Source organism: Oncorhynchus mykiss, chromosome 22, assembly GCF_013265735.2.
Source record: "Oncorhynchus mykiss isolate Arlee chromosome 22, USDA_OmykA_1.1, whole genome shotgun sequence".
Lineage (NCBI taxonomy): Eukaryota > Metazoa > Chordata > Actinopteri > Salmoniformes > Salmonidae > Oncorhynchus > Oncorhynchus mykiss.
Window position 1 is genome coordinate 19229899 of NC_048586.1, and position 25102 is coordinate 19255000.

Consider the following 25102-nt stretch of genomic DNA (forward strand, 5'->3'; position numbering starts at 1 on the left):
ATTGTAAATAAGAATGTGTTCTTATCTGACTTGGCTAGTTAAATAAGGTTAAATCATTTAAAGAAATAAAAATAACAAATCAAATGCAGTAATTTGAGAAGAACGCTTGAGGGCGACTTCGAACCAGTTTTGAATGAACAAGGACAGACGCATGCCATGTGTTGTTGGGTCAGAGGGGAAGGTTCATAGTTGAAATTCGAAAAGATGGTGGCTCACGCAGAAATACGCGTGGTTCACCTTGGTGGCAGCAAAATAAACTTCAGGGAGCCAGTTATTACAAATGATTCCAGGTACGTGTGTGTACATTGCAGCTGACATGAGCTAAACCTGAATGAACTGTATGTCACAAGTATGGCATGGATGCAAACTGTAGCCCTGGCTAGCTACTGTGGTTAGCTAGTAGCACGTTAGCTAACGTGGTACTGTATAGCTACAACACAAGTATTCTAATCTTGAGAGAAACGTAACATTGGCTATTGTCGTCTGTGGTCCTATAGCTCAGTTGGTACAGCATGGCGCTTGCAACGCAATAATTATGGGTTCGATTCCCGGGAGCACCCATACGTAAAATGTATACCTGCATGGCCATTGCTTCGTCCCGCATCAAACCATTGTTTATACAGACGACTCGTTGCAGAAGCTTCCGTACGTTGTCTTGCGTCCTTGATCAACCAACTCAAACGAAAATAACGTTTCCACTTAACAGCGGTATATTCAGTATCTCTAGGAACGATACTTTGTGGGGACGAAGCAAGCATAATCGTAGCTAAGTCGCGTTGGGTAAAAGTTATTGCTCATTGGCGTATACACAGTGGTGGAAAAAGTACCCAATTGTCATACATGACTGAGTAATTTTCTATTAAGGTATATTTTATTTTACTCAAGTTAGTCACCCAGTAAAATACTAGAGTGATAGTCTAAAAGTATTTGGTTTTAAATATACTTAAGTATACTTTTTGCATCCAAGATGGCGTAGCAGTAAGTCGTCCTGTCGTGTCCCTTGTATATATCGTTTCTTTTTCGTTTTTTTTTACATATTTTTCTAAGCATATCTCTTTAAAAACATTTTGCTAAACCTAAGCTTCCAATACTCTCCTGCAACCCGCCTCACCCAACGTAGCTATTTTTCTTAAAGTATTTATATTTACTTCGGAACCGGAACCCCTCAACTGAAGCTAGCCAGCTAACCACCAGCTGTGCTAGCGGTCTTCAGCTAACCGGTCATCAGCTAACCTTTAGCTCGGAAAGCTCTCGCCAGTTCGAACAACGCGACTAACCAGAGCACAACGGACCTATTTATTTTTTTCATCCCCGGATTCATCCCCGGATTCCCACCGCAAACGGAACATTTCTCAGCTGGATCTTCACAACTAGCTATCTAGCTAAACCGCAACCCCGGATGATTGCTCCTGGCTAGCGTTTCCACCCACTTAGCTTGAAGCTAGCCCGGCCAGCGCACCTGTGCTACCACCGTAGCATACTCCTGGGCTACAATACCCGGGCCCACGACCGGTCTATCGATGTCACCGCATGAAGAGGAATAAACAGACTCACCCCATCGCGAAGTCCCCCAAAGGCTAACTCTCTAGCCCTCTCTATCTCCCTGCTTGCTAATTAGGCCTGCTAACTGCTAGCTTGTCCAGCTCCGGTCCGCTAACTGCTACCTTGTTTACCCCGGGCCTACAAACTGTTAGCTTGTTAGCACAGGCCTGCTAACCGTCTGAATCGCCGCGTCCCAAACACTCACTGGATCCATATTTACTTTCTATCTCTTTTTGATTTTTAACTTGTTTATACCTTCCGGACACCTGCCTCAACCAATGTGATACGGAATCGCTATTATTTTTAATTTTTAGTACACACTCAAGAACCCCCAGAAGCTAACCAGCTAACTAGCTACAAGCTATCTAGTCATTGTTAGTTTTTTTTTAACCTGGATAACACTCGCCAGTCCAGCTTCCCTGCCCCATCCACCGCTGCCCCCTGGACACTGATCTCTTGGCTACATAGCTGATGCACGCTGGACTGTCCATTAATCACGGTACTCCATTCTGCTTGTTTGTTTTATCTGTTGGCCCCGTTGCCTAGTCAACGCCATTTTACCTGCTGTTGTTGTGCTAGCTGATTAGCTGTTGTCTCACCTACTGTCTAGCTAGCTTTCCCAACTCAACACCTGTGATTACTGTATGCCTCGCTGTATGTCTCTCTCAAGTGTCAATATGCCTTGTATACTGTTGTTCAGGTTAGTTATCATTGTTTTAGTTCACAATGGAGCCCCTAGTTCCACTCTTCATACCCCTGATAACTCCTTTGTCCCACCTCCCACACATGCGGTGACCTCACCCATTACAACCAGCATGTCCAGAGATACAACCTCTCTCATCATCACCCAGTGCCTGGGCTTACCTCCGCTGTACCCGCACCCCACCATACCCCTGTCTGCGCATTATGCCCTGAATATATTCTACCATGCCCAGAAACCTGCTCCTCTTATTCTCTGTCCCCAACGCTCTAGGCGACCAGTTTTGATAGCCTTTAGCCGCACTCTCATACTACTCCTTCTCTGTTCCGCGGGTGATGTGGAGGTAAACCCAGGCCCTGCATGTCCCCAGGCACCCTCATTTGTTGACTTCTGTGATCGAAAAAGCCTTGGTTTCATGCATGTCAACATCAGAAGCCTCCTCCCTAAGTTTGTTTTACTCACTGCTCTAGCACACTCTGCTAACCCTGATGTCCTTGCTGTGTCTGAATCCTGGCTCAGGAAGGCCACCAAAAATTCAGAGATTTCCATACCCAACTATAACATCTTCCGTCAAGATAGAACTGCCAAAGGGGGGGGAGTTGCAGTCTACTGCAGAGATAGCCTGCAAAGTAATGTCATACTTTCCAGGTCCATACCCAAACAGTTCGAACTACTAATTTTGAAAATTACTCTCTCCAGAAATAAGTCTCTCACTGTTGCCGCCTGCTACCGACCTCCCTCAGCTCCCAGCTGTGCCCTGGACACCATTTGTGAATTGATCGCCCCCCATCTAGCTTCAGAGTTTGTTCTGTTAGGTGACCTAAACTGGGATATGCTTAACACCCCGGCAGTCCTACAATCTAAGCTAGATGCCCTCAATCTCACACAAATCATCAAGGAACCCACCAGGTACAACCCTAACTCTGTAAACAAGGGCACCCTCATAGACGTCATCCTGACCAACTGGCCCTCCAAATACACCTCCGCTGTCTTCAACCAGGATCTCAGCGATCACTGCCTCATTGCCTGTATCCGCTACGGAGCCGCAGTCAAACGACCACCCCTCATCACTGTCAAACGCTCCCTAAAACACTTCTGTGAGCAGGCCTTCCTAATCGACCTGGCCCAGGTATCCTGGAAGGACATTGACCTCATCCCGTCAGTTGAGGATGCCTGGTCATTCTTTAAAAGTAACTTCCTCACCATTTTAGATAAGCATGCTCCGTTCAAAAAATGCAGAACTAAGAACAGATACAGCCCTTGGTTCACCCCAGACCTGACTGCCCTCGACCAGCACAAAAACATCCTGTGGCGGACTGCAATAGCATCGAATAGTCCCCGTGATATGCAACTGTTCAGGGAAGTCCGGAACCAATACACGCAGTCAGTCAGGAAAGCTAAGGCCAGCTTCTTCAGGCAGAAGTTTGCATCCTGTAGCTCCAACTCCAAAAAGTTCTGGGACACTGTGAAGTCAATGGAGAACAAAAGCACCTCCTCCCAGCTGCCCACTGCACTGAGGCTAGGTAACACGGTCACCACCGATAAATCCATGATTATCGAAAACTTCAATGAGCATTTCTCAACGGCTGGCCATGCCTTCCGCCTGGCTACTTCAACCTCGGCCTACAGCCCCGCCCCCCCCGCTGCTCCTCGCCCAAGCCTCTCCAGGTTCTCCTTTACCCAAATCCAGATAGCAGATGTTCTGAAAGAGCTGCAAAACCTGGACCCGTACAAATCAGCTGGGCTTGACAATCTGGACCCTCTATTTCTGAAACTATCCGCCACCATTGTCGCAACCCCTATTACCAGCCTGTTCAACCTCTCTTTCATATCGTCTGAGATCCCCAAGGATTGGAAAGCTGCCGCAGTTATCCCCCTCTTCAAAGGGGGAGACACCCTGGACCCAAACTGTTACAGACCTATATCCATCTTGCCCTGCCTATCTAAGGTCTTCGAAAGCCAAGTCAACAAACAGGTCACTGACCATCTTGAATCCCACTGTACCTTCTCCGCTGTGCAATCTGGTTTCCGAGCCGGTCACGGGTGCACCTCAGCCACACTCAAGGTACTAAACGATATCATAACCGCCATTGATAAAAGACAGTACTGTGCAGCCGTCTTCATCGACCTTGCCAAGGCTTTCGACTCTGTCAATCACCATATTCTTATCGGCAGACTCTGTAGCCTCGGTTTTTCGGATGACTGCCTTGCCTGGTTCACCAATTACTTTGCAGACAGAGTTCAGTGTGTCAAATCGGAGGGCATGCTGTCCGGTCCTCTGGCAGTCTCTATGGGGGTGCCACAGGGTTCAATTCTCGGGCCGACTCTTTTCTCTGTATACATCAATGATGTTGCTCTTGCTGCGGGCGATTCCCTGATCCACCTCTACGCAGACGACACCATTTTATATACTTTCGGCCCGTCATTGGACACTGTGCTATCTAACCTCCAAACAAGCTTCAATGCCATACAACACTCCTTCCGTGGCCTCCGACTGCTCTTAAACGCTAGTAAAACCAAATGCATGCTTTTCAACCGATCGCTGCCTGCACCCGCATCCCCGCCTAGCATCACCACCCTGGATGGTTCCAACCTAGAATATGTGGACATCTATAAGTACCTAGGTGTCTGGCTAGACTGCAAACTCTCCTTCCAGACTCATATCAAACATCTCCAATCGAAAATCAAATCAAGAGTCGGCTTTCTATTCCGCAACAAAGCCTCCTTCACTCACGCCGCCAAGCTTACCCTAGTAAAACTGACTATCCTACCGATCCTCGACTTCGGCGATGTCATCTACAAAATGGCTTCCAACACTCTACTCAGCAAACTGGATGCAGTCTATCACAGTGCCATCCGTTTTGTCACTAAAGCACCTTATACCACCCACCACTGCGACTTGTATGCTCTAGTCGGCTGGCCCTCGCTACATATTCGTCGCCAGACCCACTGGCTCCAGGTCATCTACAAGTCCATGCTAGGTAAAGCTCCGCCTTATCTCAGCTCACTGGTCACGATGGCAACACCCACCCGTAGCACGCGCTCCAGCAGGTGTATCTCACTGATCATCCCTAAAGCCAACACCTCATTTGGCCGCCTTTCGTTCCAGTACTCTGCTGCCTGTGACTGGAACGAATTGCAAAAATCGCTGAAGTTGGAGACTTTTATCTCCCTCACCAACTTCAAACATCAGCTATCTGAGCAGCTAACCGATCGCTGCAGCTGTACATAGTCTATTGGTAAATAGCCCACCCATTTTCACCTACCTCATCCCATACTGTTTTTATTTATTTATTTTTCTGCTCTTTTGCACACCAATATCTCTACCTGTACATGACCATCTGATCATTTATCACTCCAGTGTTAATCTGCAAAATTGTAATTATTCGCCTACCTCATGCCTTTTGCACACATTGTATATAGACTCCCCCTTTGTTTTCTACTGTGTTATTGACTTGTTAATTGTTTACTCCATGTGTAACTCTGTGTTGTCTGCTCATACTGCTATGCTTTATCTTGGCCAGGTCGCAGTTGCAAATGAGAACTTGTTCTCAACTAGCCTACCTGGTGAAATAAATAAAAAAAAATAAATAAAAAAAAAATGTAATTGGATAAAATATACTTATAATAAACTTATAAATAATTTCAAATTCCTTATATTAAGGAAACCAGACGGAACCATATATTTAGAAATGAAGCATGTGTGTTTAGTGAGTCACCAAATCAGTGGAGAGTAGGGATGACCATTTTCCTGTCCTGCTAAGCATTCAAAATGTCAGAAATTGTATGAAGTAAGTACATTATTTTGGATTCCTAAAGAAAATTGACTTAAGTAGTAGTACAATTTTTAAGTACATTACAGCACTGTGCAGAACAAAAATTAAAATGCAACAGGCAACAATTTCAAAGATTTTACTGAGTTGCTATTTATAAGAAAATCTGTAATTTTAAATAAATTCATTAGGCCCTAATCTATGGATTTCACATAACTGGGAATACAGATATGCATCTGTTGGTCACAGATCCCTTACCTGGTAGGGGCATGGATCACAAAACCAGTCCGTTTCTGGTGTGACCGCTATTTGCCTTATGCGGCACCCCACATCGCCTTTGCATAGAGTTGATCAGGCTCTTGGTTGTGGATTGTTGTCCCCCTCTTCAATGGCTGTGCGAAGTTGCTGAATATTGTCAGGAACTGGAACACGCTGTCATACACATTGATCCAGAGCATCCCAATTGTGCTCAATGGGTGACATGTCTGATAAGTTTCCAGGCCATGGAAGAACGGGGACATTTTCAGCTTCCAGGAATTGTGTACAGATCCTTGCGACATGGGGCAGTGCGTTATCATGCTAAAACATGAGGTGATGATGGGGGATGAGTGGCACGACAGTGGATCTCGTCACGTTATTTCTGCATTCAAATTGCCATCGATAAAATGCAATAGTATTCATTGTCCATAGCTTATGCCTGCCCATACCATAAGCCCACTTCCCACATTGGGCGAACCACTCGCCCACACGATTCCATTACACACTGTCTGCCATTTGCCCAGTTCAGTTCAAACTCGGATTCATCTTTGAAGAGCACACTTCTCCAGAATGCCAGTGGCCATCGAAGGTAAGCATTGGCCCACTGAAGTCGTTTAGGATGCCGAACTGCAGTCAGGTCAAGACCCTGGTGAGGACGACAGGCACACAGAGAAGCTTCCTTGAGACGGTTTCTGACAGTTTCTGCCGAAATTATTCGGTTGTGCAAACCCACAGTTTCATCAGCTGTTCGGATGGCTGGTCTCAAACGATCCCGCAGGTGAAGAAGCCGGATGTGGAGTTCCTGGGCTGGCATGGTTATACTTGGTCTGCGGTTGTGAGACTGGTTGGACGTACTGCCAAATTCTCTAAAACAAGATTGTAGGCCGCTTATGGTAGAGAAAGGAACATTCAATTCTCTGGCAAAAGAACATTCCTGCAGTCAGCATGCCAATTGCACACTCCCTCAACTTCAGAAATATGTGTCATTGTGTTGTGACAACTGCTAATTTTAGTGGCCTTTTATTGTCCCCAGCACAAGGTGCACCTGTGTAATTAATGATTATGCTGTTTTATCTGCTTTTTGATATGCCACACCTGTCAGGTGGATTGATTATCTTGGCAAGGAAGAAAGTATCACTAAAAGGGATGTAAGCAAATTTGTGCACAAAATTAGAAGCTTTTTGTGCGTATGGGAAAATTGCTGGGTTCTTTTATTTCAGTTCATGAAACATGGGACCAACACTTTACATGGTGCGTTCTTATATTTTTGTTCAGTATATATTAACTAACTAGGCAGTCCACTGATCCAAAATGTAATGTTACACATACCGGTAACTAGCTAGGTGCTTTAATTAAGCAACAAGGGTGCAACATTAACGTTTATTTAAATACACTGGCACTGCTTTCAATTGTATTGGGTTGCACAAAAACAGTCCCTGGGAAGCCAGAATTGAAATACAATTCCATTTCAACTTATGGTGTTTTCAGTCATCTCAGTCCTCTTTAAAGTGAGCTCCGGTGAAGAAAAGAAAGGAGAATAACTGTTCCCTTTGAATGGGGACTACACTCTGTTTATTTTTTTTTATTTTTTTGCCAGTTCACTCTACCTATTTTGTGGTCCGAAACCCTTCTGCATTCACATTGCTATGTTTAGAAAGGAACCAAGGTATTTTTGCAACATTCACTCAATGCACTCTGGCTGGCCCACAGTCTGGGTTTTTACAAAGTGCAGGACGAGACATTTTATCAGAATGTGTTTTCGGACAGCTAGATATACCTAATCACATTTTGGAAGCTAATACATTTGCATTTTGTTAAACTATGAGACATAATAATTATAATCTGAATATAATATTAACATGTAAATACTATTGGTAACAGAATAAATGGCAAAAGGATAACTAGATTACATAATGTAATTGAAAATTGTACACCCGATGAAGGCTACTGCCCCTTTAAGATTGACCAAATATGTTGTCATCTTACACTATTCAAACCCCACAATCGAATAAATGGCTTATGAAGCTCTTAGCTTATAGATCATATTGCAAACAAGTAATCTGAACATCGTGTCAAAACATGCAAATATAAGTATTTAGTTTTGCATGTGCATCCTTGACAATCTCTAGCCAGTGTCCAAAAACAGCACATGTTTTTTCCGTGAACCTGAACATCATCGTATCTCTTTTGTGGCACCAATGTTTGAGGTTATGGAAGAGGAAACTGTATTGCAGTAGTCTAGTGTATGGTGCGGGAATAATGACAAGCGAACATGGCGAGATTTGGGTTCACATTGCCCTAAAAAGGGGAATCAAACACAGACTTCAAGCGACTCGAACTTAGACCACCTTTTGAGATTGTTTTGGTTCGCTTCGGGGCTCTTTTGAGGGGTCTGGGTTCCCTTGGAGTGTTCACACTGCACAAAAATAAAGCTAACCTCACTGAGTTCACAAAAATTGTCTGAAAGGGCCCATGTTTGAAAACACTTAAGGGACCCACTTCCTCTCTGCTTACCTCATGTCAAAATAAAAGTCCCCCAAAAGTTATCCCTTTTTGTCTACAACAGACCCACGTTTGGAAAGTCTGTTTAATAATACGATCTTTTAGATAATGTGTCTCAAATTCCCTCCCGTCATAATGACCAACCCGCCATGGCCACCGGACATAGTAGGTTGAAATGGAACTGGAACTTCTGGCTTCCCAGAATTGTATTTCTGTTTTTGTGCAACCCAATACACTAGCGTTGCTACAATTGTATGTAAATACACCCGAGTTGCTAAAAGCACCTTACCGGTATCGTAAGCTAGCTAGACCTGTTTTTGGTATTTAGCTAGCTAGTTAGCTAATCATAATAAACAGTCGGGTGTCTACGTTGAATCGGGAATAACCGTAGTCTGTAAACTGATGTCTTTCTGGTCCTTTTCACCAGGTTCCTCTTGTGTGCCTCGGGGGAGTCAGTGAAAGTGTACAGTTCCAGCTCCGAGGAATGCGTCCATGATTTGCAGGGACACACAGACCTGGTGTCAGGCATTGTCCGCAACCCTTCAAACCACCTGCAGGTTTGTAAATACAGTAGCTACCAGTTTGTGTGCCCGATATGTGTGAACTTTCCATACTGGGCGTTACAGGAAAGCCATAAACTTTAACTAGCCGTCCTTGGCAATACTTTTTTCACTGACTCAAGAACGAAGAAAGTATCTTTTAATGTCTGTGTCCAGTTGTAGGTGGTTCTACCAAAAAAAAAAAACAGCGAAAGCGGTGCTACTATTTTTGCAATGTAATCTTGTTTTTTTACCGAGTGAGATGTCCCTCTAGCATGTGTGTAGATCTTTGTTTTGGCTGCGCAGTGTGACACTCATCTACTTCTACAGTTCTTGCAAAGATGTTGGAAAATGCAAGATGTCTGGCAGCTAAAATGGCAAGAGAACACCTCACTTGGTGCAAACCTTAGATTTAATATCTTTCTTTGTTTTTGTAGAATGACCTGCAACTGACACACACACTTCTAAGATACTTTCTTTGTTCTTGATTTCGGTCAAAAAAGTATCACCAAGAATAGTTAAGTTGAAAAATGTATGGCGACATCTTGTAGGGGGCTTTCCTGTAACGCCCAGTATGGAGACATAGTTATCAGATATCTGGTAGCTATAAATACAGTAGCTACATACGTGTCTGCAATCAGTATGTTTGTCGAAAGAATGGTTTGTTGTTGCTCCTATGGTTTGGTGTCTCTGAGGAATTTTTGTTCATTGCAGTGTTTTGTGTGTAGACGTGACATTGTTGCACTCTCCTGCAGGTATACTCGTGCTCAGCAGATGGCACTGTCCGATTGTGGGACTTCACAGATGGCATCCTCATCAAGGTACAGCCGCACTCTTTGCCAAGATCATTTGCGATCGCTGCTTCCTTTTTTGCTATATGTACAGTACTCGTCAAAGCACACTTACTCGTTCAAGGGTTTTTCATTTTCACTATTTTCTACTTTGAAAAATAAGAGTAAAGATATCAAAACTATGAAATAACACACACGGAATCATGTAATAACCAATAAGCTGCCTTGGTGACGGCTTTGCACAGACTTGGCATTCTCTCAACCAGCTTCCCCTGGAAAGGTGCAATTCATCCCAAAACATCTCAATTGGGTTGAGCTCAGGTGATTGTGGAGGTCAGGTCATCTGATGCAGCACTCCGTCAAATAGCCCTTACACAGCCTGGAGGTGTGTTGGGTCATTGTCCTGTTGAAAAATAAATGATAGTCCCACTAAGCGCAAATCAGATGGGATGGTGTATCGCTGCAGAATGCTGTGGTAGCCAGGCTGGTTAAGTGTGCCTTGAATTCTAAATAAATCACAGACCGTGTCATCAGCAAAGCACCCCCACACATCACACCTCCATGATTCACGATGAGAACCACACATACGGAGATCATCCGTTCACGTACTCTTCGTCTCACAAAGACAAGGTGATTGGAACCAAAAATCTCCAATTTGGACTCCAGACCAAAGGACAAATTTCCACCAGTCTAATGTGCATTGCTCGCATTTCTTTGCCCAATAAAGTATCTTCTTATTGGTGTCCTTCAGTAGTGGTTTCTTTGCAGCAATTTGACCATGAAGGCCTGATTTACGCAGTCTCCTCTGAACAGTTGTTGTTGACGTGTCTGTTGCTTGAACTCTGAAGCATTTATTTGGGCTGTGATTTGAGGCTGGTAACTAATGAACTTATCCTCTGCAGCAGAGGTAACTCTTGGTCTTCCTTTCCTGTGGCCGTCCTCATGAGAGACAGTTTCCTCGTGGCAATTGATGGTTTTTGCGACTGCACTTGAAGAAACGTTCAAAGTTCTTAATTTTCCAGATTGACTGACCTTCATGTCTTTAAAGTAATGACGGACTGTCGTTTGACGTTGAACTCTTTGCTTATTTGAGCTGTTCTTGTCATAATATGGACTTGGTCTTTTACCAAATAGGGCCAATATCTGTATACCACCCCTACCATGTCACAACACAACTGATTGGGTCAAACACATTAAGAAGGAAAGAAATTCCACAAATCAACTTTTAACAAGGCACACCTGTAATTTTAAATGCATTCCAGTTGACTAGAATGTTTGCGAGAATGCCAAGTGTGCAAAGCTGTCAAGGCAAAGGGTGGCTACTTTGAAGAATCAAATATAAAAATATATTTGAATTTAACACTTGTTTACTACAAGATTCCATGTGTTTATTTCCTAGTTTTGATATCTTCACCATTTTTCTACAATGTAGAAAATAGTACAAATAAAGAAACCCCGGAATGAGTAGGTTTGTCAACTTTTGATTGGTTCTGTATTTATAAATCACGTTACTATAATACTTTTCAGACCTTCATTATTGGGTACCCCATCTACTCCATATACGTCTCTGAAAATCATGGAGGAGTTGTGTTTGTCGTCGTCCCAATGGCAAATGACAAAAGCTCTGGTAAGTACAAATCAGAGGTTGGCATTTGCACATCAATTGTCCTTAAATGCCTATATAGGGCCTTTTTGCAGTCAGTCAGTGTTCTTTCAAGTCACAAGTGATTTATTTTGTAATTGGTCAACATAATAGTGCAGAATGTGGAGGAGGGTGATCTCTGATGTGGTGTGTGTGTGTCTTTAGAGCTGTTCCAGCTGGTGGCTGTTCATCTGCCCTTAAGTGGGGACCAGGAAGTGGAGGCGCGAGAGCTCTCGGCCGTCCTGTGTGATGTCAGCCCCTCTGGGGCTGCCTCCTTTGGCAGAAAGGTACGTGTAGTAGGCCTACCTGGAACTTCAGTAGCAAACAAGTCTCTGGCAGCAAACAACTTACTCTTGGGTCACTTGTCATAGTTTGCCATTGTATTGTTAAGTGAGAGGTTTGAGTTTTTTTTATTACCACCTCCGATATGTGAAAAGCTTGTTTATTCCTCCAATCTAACAGGGTGAATACATTGCTGCCGTCAAAGGTTTACAGCTTGAGGTGTTTTTCTTCAAGAATCAGAAGTCTCACAGGTAAACAACATTCTGCCCTGTCAGGAGGCTGTCCCCTTCAAGGACTGTAAGCATGAATGTTAATGTCTTTCTGGCTAGTGTTTGTGCAATACGAGTCCAAACACGCTGAACGGCAGTCCTGTCTGTTGGATGAGTGGCCTTTCTGCTTGTCTGTGGTCAGGAGTGGGGGAGTTCAGCCAGCCCTCTCGATTGTTTTGAGCAACCCCCTCGTCTGGAAACAGGGTTGATTACATTACAGTATTTTATGGGGATTTGACATTGCCCAACTAAACATTGGTCATCACCAGTCATAGCACTCATTCAACTGTATTGTCTGTTTCTGTGCCTCACAGGTTTTTCCTCAAGCCGGGGAATAAGAAAGGGGCTAAGAATGCCTTCACCTGTGTCTCGTGCCACCCTAAAGAGGACTGTATCGCCACAGGTCACGAGGACGGCAAAATTCGCCTGTGGTGAGTGATGCCGGAAGAACATTGCGTCCATGACCATACATGGCCTCAATTAAAACTTCTTATGGCTGCAATCCCGTTAACGGGATCGATATGACAACTGCCAGTGAAAGTGCAGGGCGCCAATTTCAAAACATCAAAAATCTCATAATTAAAATTCCTCAAACACACACATCTCATACCATTTTAAAGTTAATCTTGTTGTTAATCCCACCACAGTGTCTGATTTCAAATATGCTTTACAGCAAAAGCACCACAAACGATGTTAGGTCACCACATAGCCACAGAAAAACACAGCCATTTTTCCAGCAAAAGATTTTCCTGCCAGAGTCACAAAACCCACAAATAGAGATAAAATTAATCACTAACCTTTGATCATCTTCAGATGACACTCATAGGACTTCATGTTACACAATACATGTATGTTTTGTTTGATAAAGTTCATATTTATCAAAATATGAGTTTACATTGGCGGGTTACATTCACTAGTTCCAAAATCATCCAGTGATTTTGCATAGCCACATCATTCAACAGAAATACTCATCATAAATGTAGATGATAATACAAGTTATACACATGGAATTATAGATATACCTCTCCTTAATGCAACCGCTGTGTCAGATTTAAAAAAAACTTTACGGAAAAATAAACCCATGCAATAATCTGAGACGGCGCTCAGAAGGAAAAGTCACAATAGCCGAAATGATGGGGTCCCCATAAACAAGAAATTACATGATAAATATTCCCTTACCTTTGATGATCTACATCAGAAAGCACTCCAGAAATTCTAGGTCCACAATAAATGTTTGTTTTGTTCGATAATGTCCGTTATTTATGTCCAAATACCTTCTTTTGTTAGTGCGTTTGGTATACATATCCAAACGCTCATTCCGGTCAGTGTTACATCGGACAAAAACTTCAAAGTTATATTACAGGTCAAAGAAACATTTCAAACTAAGTACAGAATCAATCATTAGGATGTTTTTAACATATAGCTTCAATACAGTTCCAACCGGAGTATTCCTTTGTGTCTTCATGAGCAATGGAACGCAAATGGATACCATGAAGAATAAGTGTGATCAGAAAATGGCTGACTGCTAGACACCTGATAGATTCTGTACTCATTCACTCCCACAACACCGTAGAAGTCTCATTCAAATTTCTATAGATGGTTGACATCTAGTGGAACCCCTAGGCAGTGCATCATCATTAATATCTCAAGGGGATTTCATTGGGGACTCTGAATACATACAAAGCTCAGATTTCTCACTTCATGTTTTGATTTCTCCTCAGGATTTTGCCTGCCATGAGTTCTGTTATACTCACAAACATCATTCAAACAGTTTTAGAAACTTTAGAGTTTTCTATCCAATATGAATAATAATATGCATATATTAGCAACTGAGACTGAGGAGCAGGCCATTTACTTTGCAACTTATTCATCCAAGCTACTCAATACTGCCCCCCAGCCATAAGAAGTTAACCTTTCTGATCTCCCCATCCCGGATCCGGGTTCGTGAATACAGACTCAAGCTCATTACCATAACGCAACGTTAACTATTCATGAAAATCGCAAATGAAATGAAATAAATATGCTAGCTCTCAAGCTTAGCCTTTTGTTAACAACACTGTCATCTCAGATTTTCAAAATATGCTTCTCAACCATTGCAAAACAAGCATTTGTGTAACAGTATTGATGGCTAACGTAGCATTTAGCATTAACATTCAGCTGGCAACATTTACACAAAAAAACAGAAAAGCATTCAAAAAAATCATTTACCTTTGAAGAACTTCAGATGTTTTCAATGAGGAGACTCTCAGATAGCAAATGTTCAGTTTTTCCTGAAAGATTATTTGTTTAGGACAAATCGCTCCGTTTTCTGCGTCACGTTTAGCTATGAAAAAAACCCTGTATCCAGGATTGTGTAAATCTATCAGCAAGCTCATTAGCATAACACAACGTTAACTATTTATGAAAATCGCAAATGAAATGAAATAAATATGCCATCTCTCAAGCTTAGCCTTTTGTAAACAACACTGTCATCTCAGATTTTCAAAATATGCTTCTCAACCATAGGAAAACAATAATTTGTGTAAAAGTAGCTAGCTAGAGTTAGCATTTCGCGTTAGCATTTAGCGTTAGCATTAGCGTTAGCATCCAGCACGCAACATTAACAAAAACATAAAAGCCTTCAAATAAAATCATTTACCTTTGAAGAACTTCTGATGTTTTCAATGAGGATACTCTCAGTTAGATAGCAGATGCTCAGTTTTTCCAAAAAGATTCCTTGTGTATTAGAAATAGCTCCGTTTTATACATCACATTTGGCCACCAAAAAAAATCCATAAATTCAGTCCTCAAAACGCAAACTTTTTTCCAAATTAACTCCATAATATCGACTGAAAACATGGCAAACGTTGTTTAGAATCAATCATCAAGGTGTTTTTCACATATCTCTTCATTGATACATCGTTCTTGGACACATGCTTTCTCCCCTGAATCAAATGGTAAAGTGGAAGCAGCTGGCAATTGCGCACCGAATTCGACGCAGGACACCAGGCGGACACCTGGGAAATGTAGTCTCTTATGGTCAATCTTCCAATGATATGCCTACAAATACGTCACAATGCTGCTAAGACCTTGGGCGAACGACAGAAAGTGTAGGCTCATTCGTTGCGCAATCACAGCCATATAAGGAGAGAATGGAAAACAGAGCTTCAGAAATTCTGCTAATTCCTGGGTGATGCATCATCTTGGTTTCGCCTGTAGAATGAGTTCTGGGGCACTTACAGACAAAATCTTTGCAGATTCTGAAACTTCAGAGTGTTTTCTTTCCAAAACTGTCAAGAATATGCATAGTCGAGCATCTTTTCGTGACAAAATATCGCGCTTAAAACGGGAACGTTTTTTATCCAAAAATGAAATAGCGCCCCTAGAGCTCTAACAGGTTAAGACCAAATTTAGGGGAAACACTGGATTGGCATCACTCAATCAATGTTCTTTCTCTGTCTTCATAGGAGAAACTTCAACCAGAAAAAGGAGTACACATACTCCACCCTACACTGGCACCACGGCGCAGTCAACACACTGCAATTCACCCCTGAAGGTAACCTATAACCCCTGACCCTATAACTTTAGAATTATACCTATACAAATCATCTTTGATCACACTACATTTATCGTGTAGAGAAGCATGTCTGTTATATGAAATATATTCCCAAATATTTTATTTTCTCTGTTAAACTGTGTGCACTGAACTGACATGCATGATTGTTGCTGACACTGATTGTCCAGATGAAGGGAATTAAATAGGCTATAATGCGCACTACTGTGGCACTCAACTCAAGCAGTGGTAGCCTACTGCTGACAAAGTAATTCAAAGCCTCTACTTTGTCACTCGGGTCGGGATGCAACTTTCCAGTGCTATTATTTTTGCCATGTAGTCTTATTAAAACAAAATCAGAATAGTTTTACCTATTTACCTAGTCGGCTTGCCATGTAAATATTCCTCTTGAGGCGCATTCAAGTTGCGAGAGCCATGGGGAGGGAAACGTGTTCTGACAAGGAATCAGTTCACATAAATTGTTGATTGAAAGCCGTTTTGGTAAATGTATTATGAAAGCGTATTTGACCTTTGTTATAAAAAATAATTAAATTGCTACCATTTTATTTCTTTACTCCGGGGGCACGAGTGACATCATTTTACAGATGTAGTTACAACTGAAGTTTTCAATCATGGTTTAGGAGCAGCTGCGCAACAGCTCAAAGTGGACAATGGCATCTTTTAGGCAATGATGAACTTTGTAATAGAAATGCCTGAAAGTGAACAATTATTTATAATAAAATATTAATTATGAATAACACCAATAATCAGGATGTTGTGTCCAATGGGGTAAATGCAGATGGACAAACCCCATGTTTCAGCCTATGTAAATGTTATAGCCATTATGCTGCATCAATTGGGCTACAGGTGATAATGCTTATTGCTAATGGCACATCTGATAGACCATGCATGGTCCAATATGTCAAAATTATTTAAACATTTTTACCAATATGTTATTGGGCTCATTTCTGAAAGTGAAATTATATTTTAGATGTTGTCAGCATAACTTTATTTTCTTTCCTTTAGGAGTAAAATGTCCTCTTTATAAAAGTCACCAGAACTGAGCTTCTCAGTCCTTCTTTATCAAAATGATCCTCGATGAACTTCAAGAAAAACATTAGGACATTTAGCTGGCTACATTCTTTCTATGATAAACATGAGAAATCTGATGGCAATGCATTGTTTTTGGAAAAAATACCTTGCTTTTTCATTCTAAGCTAATTTACTTGGCCAAATAATTTTGCACTTCTGTTATCTGATGAAAACACAGCTATTTTTTGCAGAATGTGTTGCATTAATGTGAAGAGAAACTATAGTTGCATGCCACTGATCATTCTATTTAAGCAAATAAACACAGTTGACTTTCAATATAAAATGCAGGTGAAATGGTTTGATTTTCTGATTGTCTGTCTGGCTAATGCCACCCCTGCTCTATGCCAACTGTTTTTCTGGTTCATGATGGAAGCATTCTGACCAGGCCTTTGTCTCTGCTTCTTTTCTGTAGGCACCAACCTGCTAAGCGGGGGGATAGAATCGGTGCTGGTCCAGTGGCATTACACACAAGAGAACCAGAAGGACTTCCTGCCGCGCCTGGGCGGCGCAATCACACACATTGCCGTGTCACCTGACGGTTCATTGTTCTGCACCTCCCACTCTGACAACAGTAAGGACTGTTGCAACCTGTTACAATAATTTCATGGTTCGTTCCTCCATCTTGCCTCCCTCCCTTGAAGTAATCACTGATCTGACATGACTGGAATGGTAACTGCTATGTAGCGGATTTCAGTGATTACTTTAAGGAAAGATGCTTAAAACTGTTCAGGGTCCTCAGTCTCACTCTTGAAAGGGACAGCAGATTCCCAAGTAGCATATAGTATTTTATCTTAGCAATGGCTGGTGCTGACATCACCATGTACAGTGGGGTCCAACATTTGATAAAGATGAGCAAAAAAATACTGTATATAAACAAATAAATCAAATCGTATTGTATTGGTCACACAAACTTATTATTGCGGGTGTAGCAAAATGCTTGTGTTCCAAAGTAATTCTGAGCTATATTGTATGCACCATTGTTTTTATTATTTTATACTAAAACAATTGCTCAGAGAAAGAGATTTTGTTTAACAAGTAATAAATAAATACATCTCAAAGATAGGGGTCAAAATGATTGTATCCCCTGTTCAATATTCCCCTTGCAAGGATAACGACCCAGACTTTTTCTAAAACGTTTTATGAGAAGAACACATTGTAAACGGCATTGGTACTTGGATTTGGAACCAGTGCTATGGTCAGATGACATGAAAATAGAGCTCTTTGGCCACGCACACCACTGGTGGGTTTTGCATTGAAAGAAAGATGCATAATCAGAGAAGAACCACATACCTACTGTAAAATATGGTGGTGGATCATCAGAATTTCAGCTTTTTCACTGGAGGATTTTCTGGTATCAAATGAGTTAAGGTCAAACAGCATCATGAACTTTACCAAGTACCAGAACATTTTGTCCAGAAGGCTGAAACTTGGCCACACGTGGATCTTTCAGCAAGACAATAACCACAAGAGCACATCCCAAAATCCACAAAGAAATGGTTAATTGACCACAGAATCAACATTTTGCAATGGTCATCTGTCTCCTCACAGAACCTCATTGAAAACCTGTGGTTTGAATTCACAAGGGAAGTTTATAAGAGCAGACAAAACATATCGAGGATCTGGAAGGATTCTGAATGGCAGATTGGTCTAAGATCCCTCCCAATGTGTTTTTGAACCAATCTATCCCGTTGTCTTCACCAGGGGAGAGTGCTGGGGTAAAGAATAATAAAAAATAAATTAAATTACTTGTTAAACAAAATCTTTCTCTGAGCAATTGTGTTAGTATTAAATAATATAATTTAAACAACAAAAAATTGCGCATACAATATAGCTCAGTATTTGTATTATTTATTTAGCTAATCTTTATCAAGGGATCCAATCATTTTGGACCCCACTGTATGTTGTGTCAAACAACTAAGGGCTTTTGGACGTTGTCACAGAGTTTAATCTATAGGCCTGATCCATCTTTTTTCTCTCCCTATTTTGCCCGTCAAGAAATCACTATCATCCAGAGCTGTGTTAAAGTGTCGGCCATCATCCAGGGGCTGGTCAAGGGCGAGGGTGTGCGGACAGACCTGACGATCGACCCGCGTAGTAAAGCCTTGGTGCTCAACGGGAAACCAGGCCACTTGCAGTTCTACTCTCTCCATCGCGACAAGCTACTCTACAATGTAAGCACAGATTTTATTGCCTGGAGCTGACAATGAAGAACACCAAACACTGTCCTTGTTAACTTGGCCCAGGGAGCTACCGAGGAAGGTTCTTGAACTTTGATGTCATGTGACTATTAGACATAGAATGACTAGAATGGATGGCCTGAGTCTTGGAGGTCTGGCTTCGCTCTTTTGTCATGAACTCAAAATAAACTGTTTGATAACTGAATGAACTCTTATTGACCAATCAAGCTGATGAAAATGGATTGACTATTTCTCTTCTACCTTCAGTTGGACATAGTACAGCAGGAGTACATCCACGAAGAGGGTCTGGACCAGTTTGAAGTGGTCAAGGCGGCGTTCGACACCCGCGGCGACTGGCTTGCTACGGTGGAGGAGAGGACGCAAAAAGGCTCTGAGTTAGAAATCAATTTGAAGCTTTGGGCGTACGATGAGCAAACTCAGAGGTACTATTTGTTTGCACACCATAGCCAGCCTGGTTACATGTTGTTATACATGTCTTCATATCTCGATTTTATACACATGTCAGCAACGGGTGTGGCTGAAATAGCCAAATTCACTAATTTGAAGGGGTGTCCACATACTTAAGCAAACACTATATATACTCAATCTCCACCCTTCCTTCTACCCCCTCTGTAGTTTTATGCTGAACACTACAGTCACAGCCCCCCACGAGGACCAGATTATAGCCATGTGCTTCAGCCCCTCACCAGAGATCACCATGCTGGTGACCATCAGCTTCGACGGCCACTTCAAAGCCTGGCTGCTGGCAGACCACTCGGACACCAAGGGTAAATGGTTATTTTCTATCACTGAGCCTGAGGGCCTGATGTTCTTCCATTTTGGTCCTGGAGACCTGCTAGTTATTGTTCCCTGACACATGATTTGGCTAATCAAGGTATTGATGATGAGCTAAATCACATTGACGCTCTAATATTTTCCTCGGCTTTTCCTTTCTCTCTATGCCGCTGACTACCAGCAGAGGGCGCCTCCTGGTCATGTGACTTTGTGGGCGGGTACCACCACCTTAAGCCTGGCTGCTGCTGCTTCTCGGCCGACGGCTCCCTATTGGCTGTCGGTTTCCAGGAAGTGGTGACTGTATGGAGCCCTTCCTGGGAGCTGCTTACCACCCTGTCCCAGCCCCCAGGGGCCATCAGGTTAGAGCTCACTCGCACACACCTATAAACAGACAGACACACTTAAACAACTTCACACAGTTATACAAGTATACACAAACATGCATGACCATTCAAACGAGCAGACATTTCAACAACTTTCCTAACAAAAAAACGTGTATGTTAGCAGATATGGCTGTCTATCAACAAACAAGATGGCTTTTTAAACTAGCAGCTATGACTCATGATATGAACTTAGATTCTACCCTCCGTGGTAGATAAGTCTGTAATATTTGACTTCACTGGCACAAAGCGAGTGTACTTTATGGCAACAGATCGGGAACATACAAAAAAAACAGGTGATATTGGCCAGCCACATCAACTTGGGAGACAGAACCTGCTCTGCAACATTGAGGGAGCCTCTACAACAATATTTGCCAAGTCAACTCCCCCTTCCTTAGGTCAGCGAGTGCAGAAAACTAGTATTTGGTGTTGAGTCTTACTCAATTGCATGCCAGAGCTGCCTAGCTGCTGCCTATGATCTCGTGATCAATGTTAACTGTTGCAGTGCTGTGTCATTTACGATTCCCAATTTAAATGTGTTCCTTTTTACTTCCATTTGCATGCCCTGGTTTTAGTGCTGTTATTCACAATGGTCCCAAGAGTCAACTATACATCACTCTTCATCCTTTCACTTCCTCCACCTAAATGAGGATGTAATGTATAGGGCTAGCTCTGCCTCATATGTGCTCTGAGTAATGTAGACACTTGCTGGTACAGAAATGGCTTTGGAAGTCGAGCACTGGGCCTCCGCACTGTTATTCCAGCTGCCCACACCCCCTTGTGTAACCGCCTCCTATAGATTTTCTCTTTGACGTCTGCTTGTGCTCTGAACAGAAATCATTTCAGATGACTGTATTTGTTGTTGTAGCTCTGGTGTGGAAAAGGTCCTTGCCACTAATCCTGTGAGTGGGTTGTGGTATGGTCATGAATGGTGAATGGGTTTGAAAAATGAGACTTTTTTTGATCCACCAGGGAACTTTGTTTTGGAAGGTTAAGCTGTTCCAAGTACCTGTTGGGGACCAGCACCAAGAACCAACTCTGTTGCTGGAACCTCCTCACCTGCTCACGTAAGACAGACGTCTCTGGCGTGCGTGGGCCTATGTGCAATTGTCCTATAAGCAACGTGACCACAACCTAAAATAAAATCTGTTCAATCCATAGACCTGATGTTTGTTTTCCTACTTTCGTTTCTCTCTCTTCCCTTCTCTCAATCAGTGGAGTGGAGTACCCCCGTGGATGTGAGCCTGCTCCAGGCTGACCCACTGTCTGAGAACATGGCTGCCTTCTGCAGTCAGTCTGGCTGCTCCGACTGTGAGTGCTTCGTGGTTCTAGCTCCAACAGGACTCTTTGTCTTTGCTCATTTAGATTTAGTCTTGGCTGGGTCTACCATATGACAAGACTAATGTACATATTATAGAATACCTAGGGGAACCTGCCATGTTACATGTGTGCAACTAGCTAAACTTTGGGTCCTTGGGCTGTGTGGTATGGCAACACCAACTAAACATAAAATAGGTAATATGGGCTTCACTCATCAATGCCCTCTCCTCCCACCAGTGTTTGTGTTCAAGCCCGGCGAGCCGCGGCCCCTCTACTCCCAGAAGGCCTTGTGCACGGGCAAGGTACAGCGTGCCGTCTTTGCCCCGCGCGACCAGATGCTGGAGAGCTGCGAGGAGCACGCTCAGTGGCTCAACAGATCCCAACTCTACTTCCTCACCCAACACATGGTGAATATATAATACACAGACTGTCTCCAGACTCATGGATTCCTTGTCTCCTTTCCTTTATCACCCCTAATAGGTTAAAGGACTGGACACACCACATGTTCTGTTCCAATTCAAACCTTGAATACAAGATCCCCCAAACTACTAAATGACATTGAAAGTAAAGAACCTGTTCATCTGAGGTGATGGCGCATGTGTGGGTTTTACTTCTTATTCCACTGGCAGGTAACTAACCACAGAGTTCTGTCTGACATCCTCTCTCCATTGTAGGATTTGATGACGTTTAGCACTAAGACTGAGGAGGACAGACTGTTGGCGTCTAGTAAACTGGTACAATCTCACTTTGTTACAAAGCAGTTGCGAAACATGTTGTCAACGTGTTACAGGAATAGATTACATCTATAGCATTCTCTATTGAAGTCCTGACTGTATTTGTTTTTGGGGTGTTTTTCAGCTCATGGTGGACGACAGTGTTGCCGTGACGCCGTTCTATCTGTTGCTAGGGAAACACAGGCAGCAGCAAGAAGCGCTGACCAATCCCATGGCAGAAAGGATTCAGCTACCACAGGGTTCCATTGCCATCAAGGAGGTGTGTATGTGCGCACGCGCATTCATGCAAGGGCCACTGACCATTTATTTGCGGACTTGTAAATAAGCTAGTGTTTCTACGTTCTGTAGTGTTGTCCCTCAAAGTTCATGTTTAGCTTAAATAGTGCATATGCCAAGTACTTGTATACTTCCATGTTGTGAACTACTAAATATACTGAGTTCACTTTAGATGCTAGCTAAGACATTGGTCTACAAATATTTCTAGATTGTATTAGAAAGTTAGACCAGGTTCCTAGGGGGGGGAGAAATAAGCATCAGGAGCTCCTCATAACTCATTCCTCTCTCCCCCTCAGCTGCTATACACCCCAGCCCACGTCCTGCCTTCAGCCTCGTTCCTCTGCTCTATGTTCGTACGCTCCCTGCTCATCTCCAGCTCTTCTGCCAGGTGAGTCCAGTAACTAGTAGTTACTTAATTGTCCCAGACAAGAAAATGAAAAAAAGACATCGTGCCAGTCTGGTGTAGCGGTCGTGGCTTCCGACTCAGGACCGCATATAGATTTTGGCCACCCTCTGTCTATGCCTCTACTATTGAGGTCTGAATTCTGATATTTTTTAAAATTATACATTACAATTGACATAGAATCATAATAAATAGGTTAAGCTATATTGGCCTGAAAACTATTAAGGTCAAAGCAGTATTGTGATGATGGCCTTGCACCCTAGGACTCTTTCACCAGTCTTGCTCTGACACATCAGTGCAGATGGAGACAAGGCGAGGAAGCCACATCAAATGAAATTTGACCACCTGGTTTGTCTTAATCCCAACTACAAGGCCAGAATTGAATCCAGCGCATCCGGTTCAAGAACTGGAGTTGTGCAGGCCACCACACACTGGCCGTGTCCGAATACCCATACTAGTGTACTACAGACTGCACCATTTGCTCTTCGCCACATACTATTTAGCACGTACCGGTTAGTAAAAAAGTATGCCCTGGGTGCAACACAGTAGCGGCTCCTGATTGGCTGAGTAGGTGGGGTGGGACAAACATGCATCGAATTAACCAGCATGAAAATAGCTAATTTCCAACTTGATTAATTTCTCTAAACTCTGAATAGTATAGGAATTGCGTTATAGGCCTACTCAGGCTGCTTATAATTAGATCTATCCTAGGACTGAAGACAGAAAAATATTATTTTGATTCCATTTCAACATATTTATTAGCGAAACCAAAGTGCTGCAACATACACTACCGTTCAAAAGTTTGGGGTCACTTAGAAATGTCCTTGTTTTCCATGAAATGAGTTGCAAAATGAATAGGAAATATAGTCAAGACGTTGATAAGGTTATAAATAATGATTTTTAATTAAATTATTGTGTCCTTCAAAATGTGTTTTTGTCAAGGAACCCTCCATTTGCAGCAATTACATCCTTGCAGACCTTTGGCATTCTAGTTGTCAATTTGTTGAGGTAATCTGAAGATTTCACCACATGCTTCCTAAAGCACTTACCACAAGTTGGTTTGGCTTGATGGTGTACCATACAGCGTACCATCTTGCGTACCATACAGTCAAGCTACTCCCACAACAGCTCAATAGGGTTGAGATCCGGTGACTGTGCTGACCACTCCAAAATGGAGTGATAGCCTTTAAGATAACTTTTACCCTGTACAAATCTCCCACTTTACCACCACCAAAGCATCCCCAGACCATCACATTGCCTCCATCATGCTTGACAGATGGCGTCAAGCACTCCTCCAGCATTGTCATTTTTTTCTGCATCTCACGACTGTTCTTCTTTGTGATCCGAACATCTCAAACTTAGATTTTTCTGTCCATAACACTTTGTAAAAAATAATAATAATACTCTTCCTCTGTCCAGTGTCTGTTCTTTTGCCCATCTCAATCTTTTCTTTGTATTGGCCAGTCTGAGATATGGCTTTTTCTTTGCAACTCTGCCTAGAAGGCCAGCATCCCAGAGTCGCCTCTTCACTTGAGACTGGTGTTTAGCGGGTACTATTTAATGAAGCTGCCAGTTGAGGACTTGTGAGGTCTGTTTCTCAAACTAGACACTCTAATGTACTTGTCCTCTTGCTCAGTTGTACACCGGGGCCTCCCACTCCTCTTTCTATTCTGGTTAGAGCCTGTTTGCACTGTTCTGTGAAGGGAGTAGTACACAGCGTTGTATGAGATCTTCAGTTTCTTGGCAATTTCTCGCATGGAATAGCCTTCATTTCTCAGAACAAGAATAGACTGACGAGTTTCAGAAGAAAGGTCTTTGTTTCTAAGCCATTTTGAGCCTGTAATCGAACCCACAAATTCTGATGCTCCAGATACTCAACTACTCTAAAGAAGGCCAGTTTTATTGCTTCTTTAATCAGAACAACAGTTTTCAGCTGTGCTTACATAATTGTAAAATGGTTTTATAATGATCGACTATCCTTTTTAAAATGATAAACTTGGATTAGCTAACACAACATGCCATTTGGAACACAGGAGTGATGGTTGCTGATAATGCATATGTAGATATTACATAAAAAAATCTGCCGTTTCCAGCT

At 42.6% G+C, this 25102-nt stretch overlaps 1 protein-coding gene across 2 annotated transcripts in view; it reads left to right on the top strand.

The window, feature by feature from the left end:
• Positions 1 to 129: 129 nt before the first annotated feature.
• Positions 130 to 25102, top strand: part of LOC110501551 (WD repeat-containing protein 75) — a 26883-nt gene continuing 1910 nt past the window's right edge. The window contains exons 1-19 of one of the 2 annotated variants that reach the window (XM_021579207.2): positions 130 to 290; positions 9203 to 9332; positions 10070 to 10135; positions 11633 to 11732; positions 11913 to 12034; positions 12210 to 12280; positions 12613 to 12729; positions 15745 to 15833; positions 17335 to 17493; positions 18918 to 19093; positions 19367 to 19542; positions 19736 to 19887; positions 20076 to 20253; positions 21247 to 21341; positions 21490 to 21585; positions 21832 to 22001; positions 22269 to 22328; positions 22453 to 22587; positions 22901 to 22992. In XM_021579207.2, coding sequence (XP_021434882.2) covers positions 205 to 290; positions 9203 to 9332; positions 10070 to 10135; positions 11633 to 11732; positions 11913 to 12034; positions 12210 to 12280; positions 12613 to 12729; positions 15745 to 15833; positions 17335 to 17493; positions 18918 to 19093; positions 19367 to 19542; positions 19736 to 19887; positions 20076 to 20253; positions 21247 to 21341; positions 21490 to 21585; positions 21832 to 22001; positions 22269 to 22328; positions 22453 to 22587; positions 22901 to 22992 — 2270 coding nt within the window. In that variant the 5' untranslated portion in view covers positions 130 to 204. The remainder of the gene's footprint in view (positions 291 to 9202; positions 9333 to 10069; positions 10136 to 11632; positions 11733 to 11912; positions 12035 to 12209; positions 12281 to 12612; positions 12730 to 15744; positions 15834 to 17334; positions 17494 to 18917; positions 19094 to 19366; positions 19543 to 19735; positions 19888 to 20075; positions 20254 to 21246; positions 21342 to 21489; positions 21586 to 21831; positions 22002 to 22268; positions 22329 to 22452; positions 22588 to 22900; positions 22993 to 25102) is intronic. The other variant, XM_021579208.2, reaches the window with a different exon arrangement.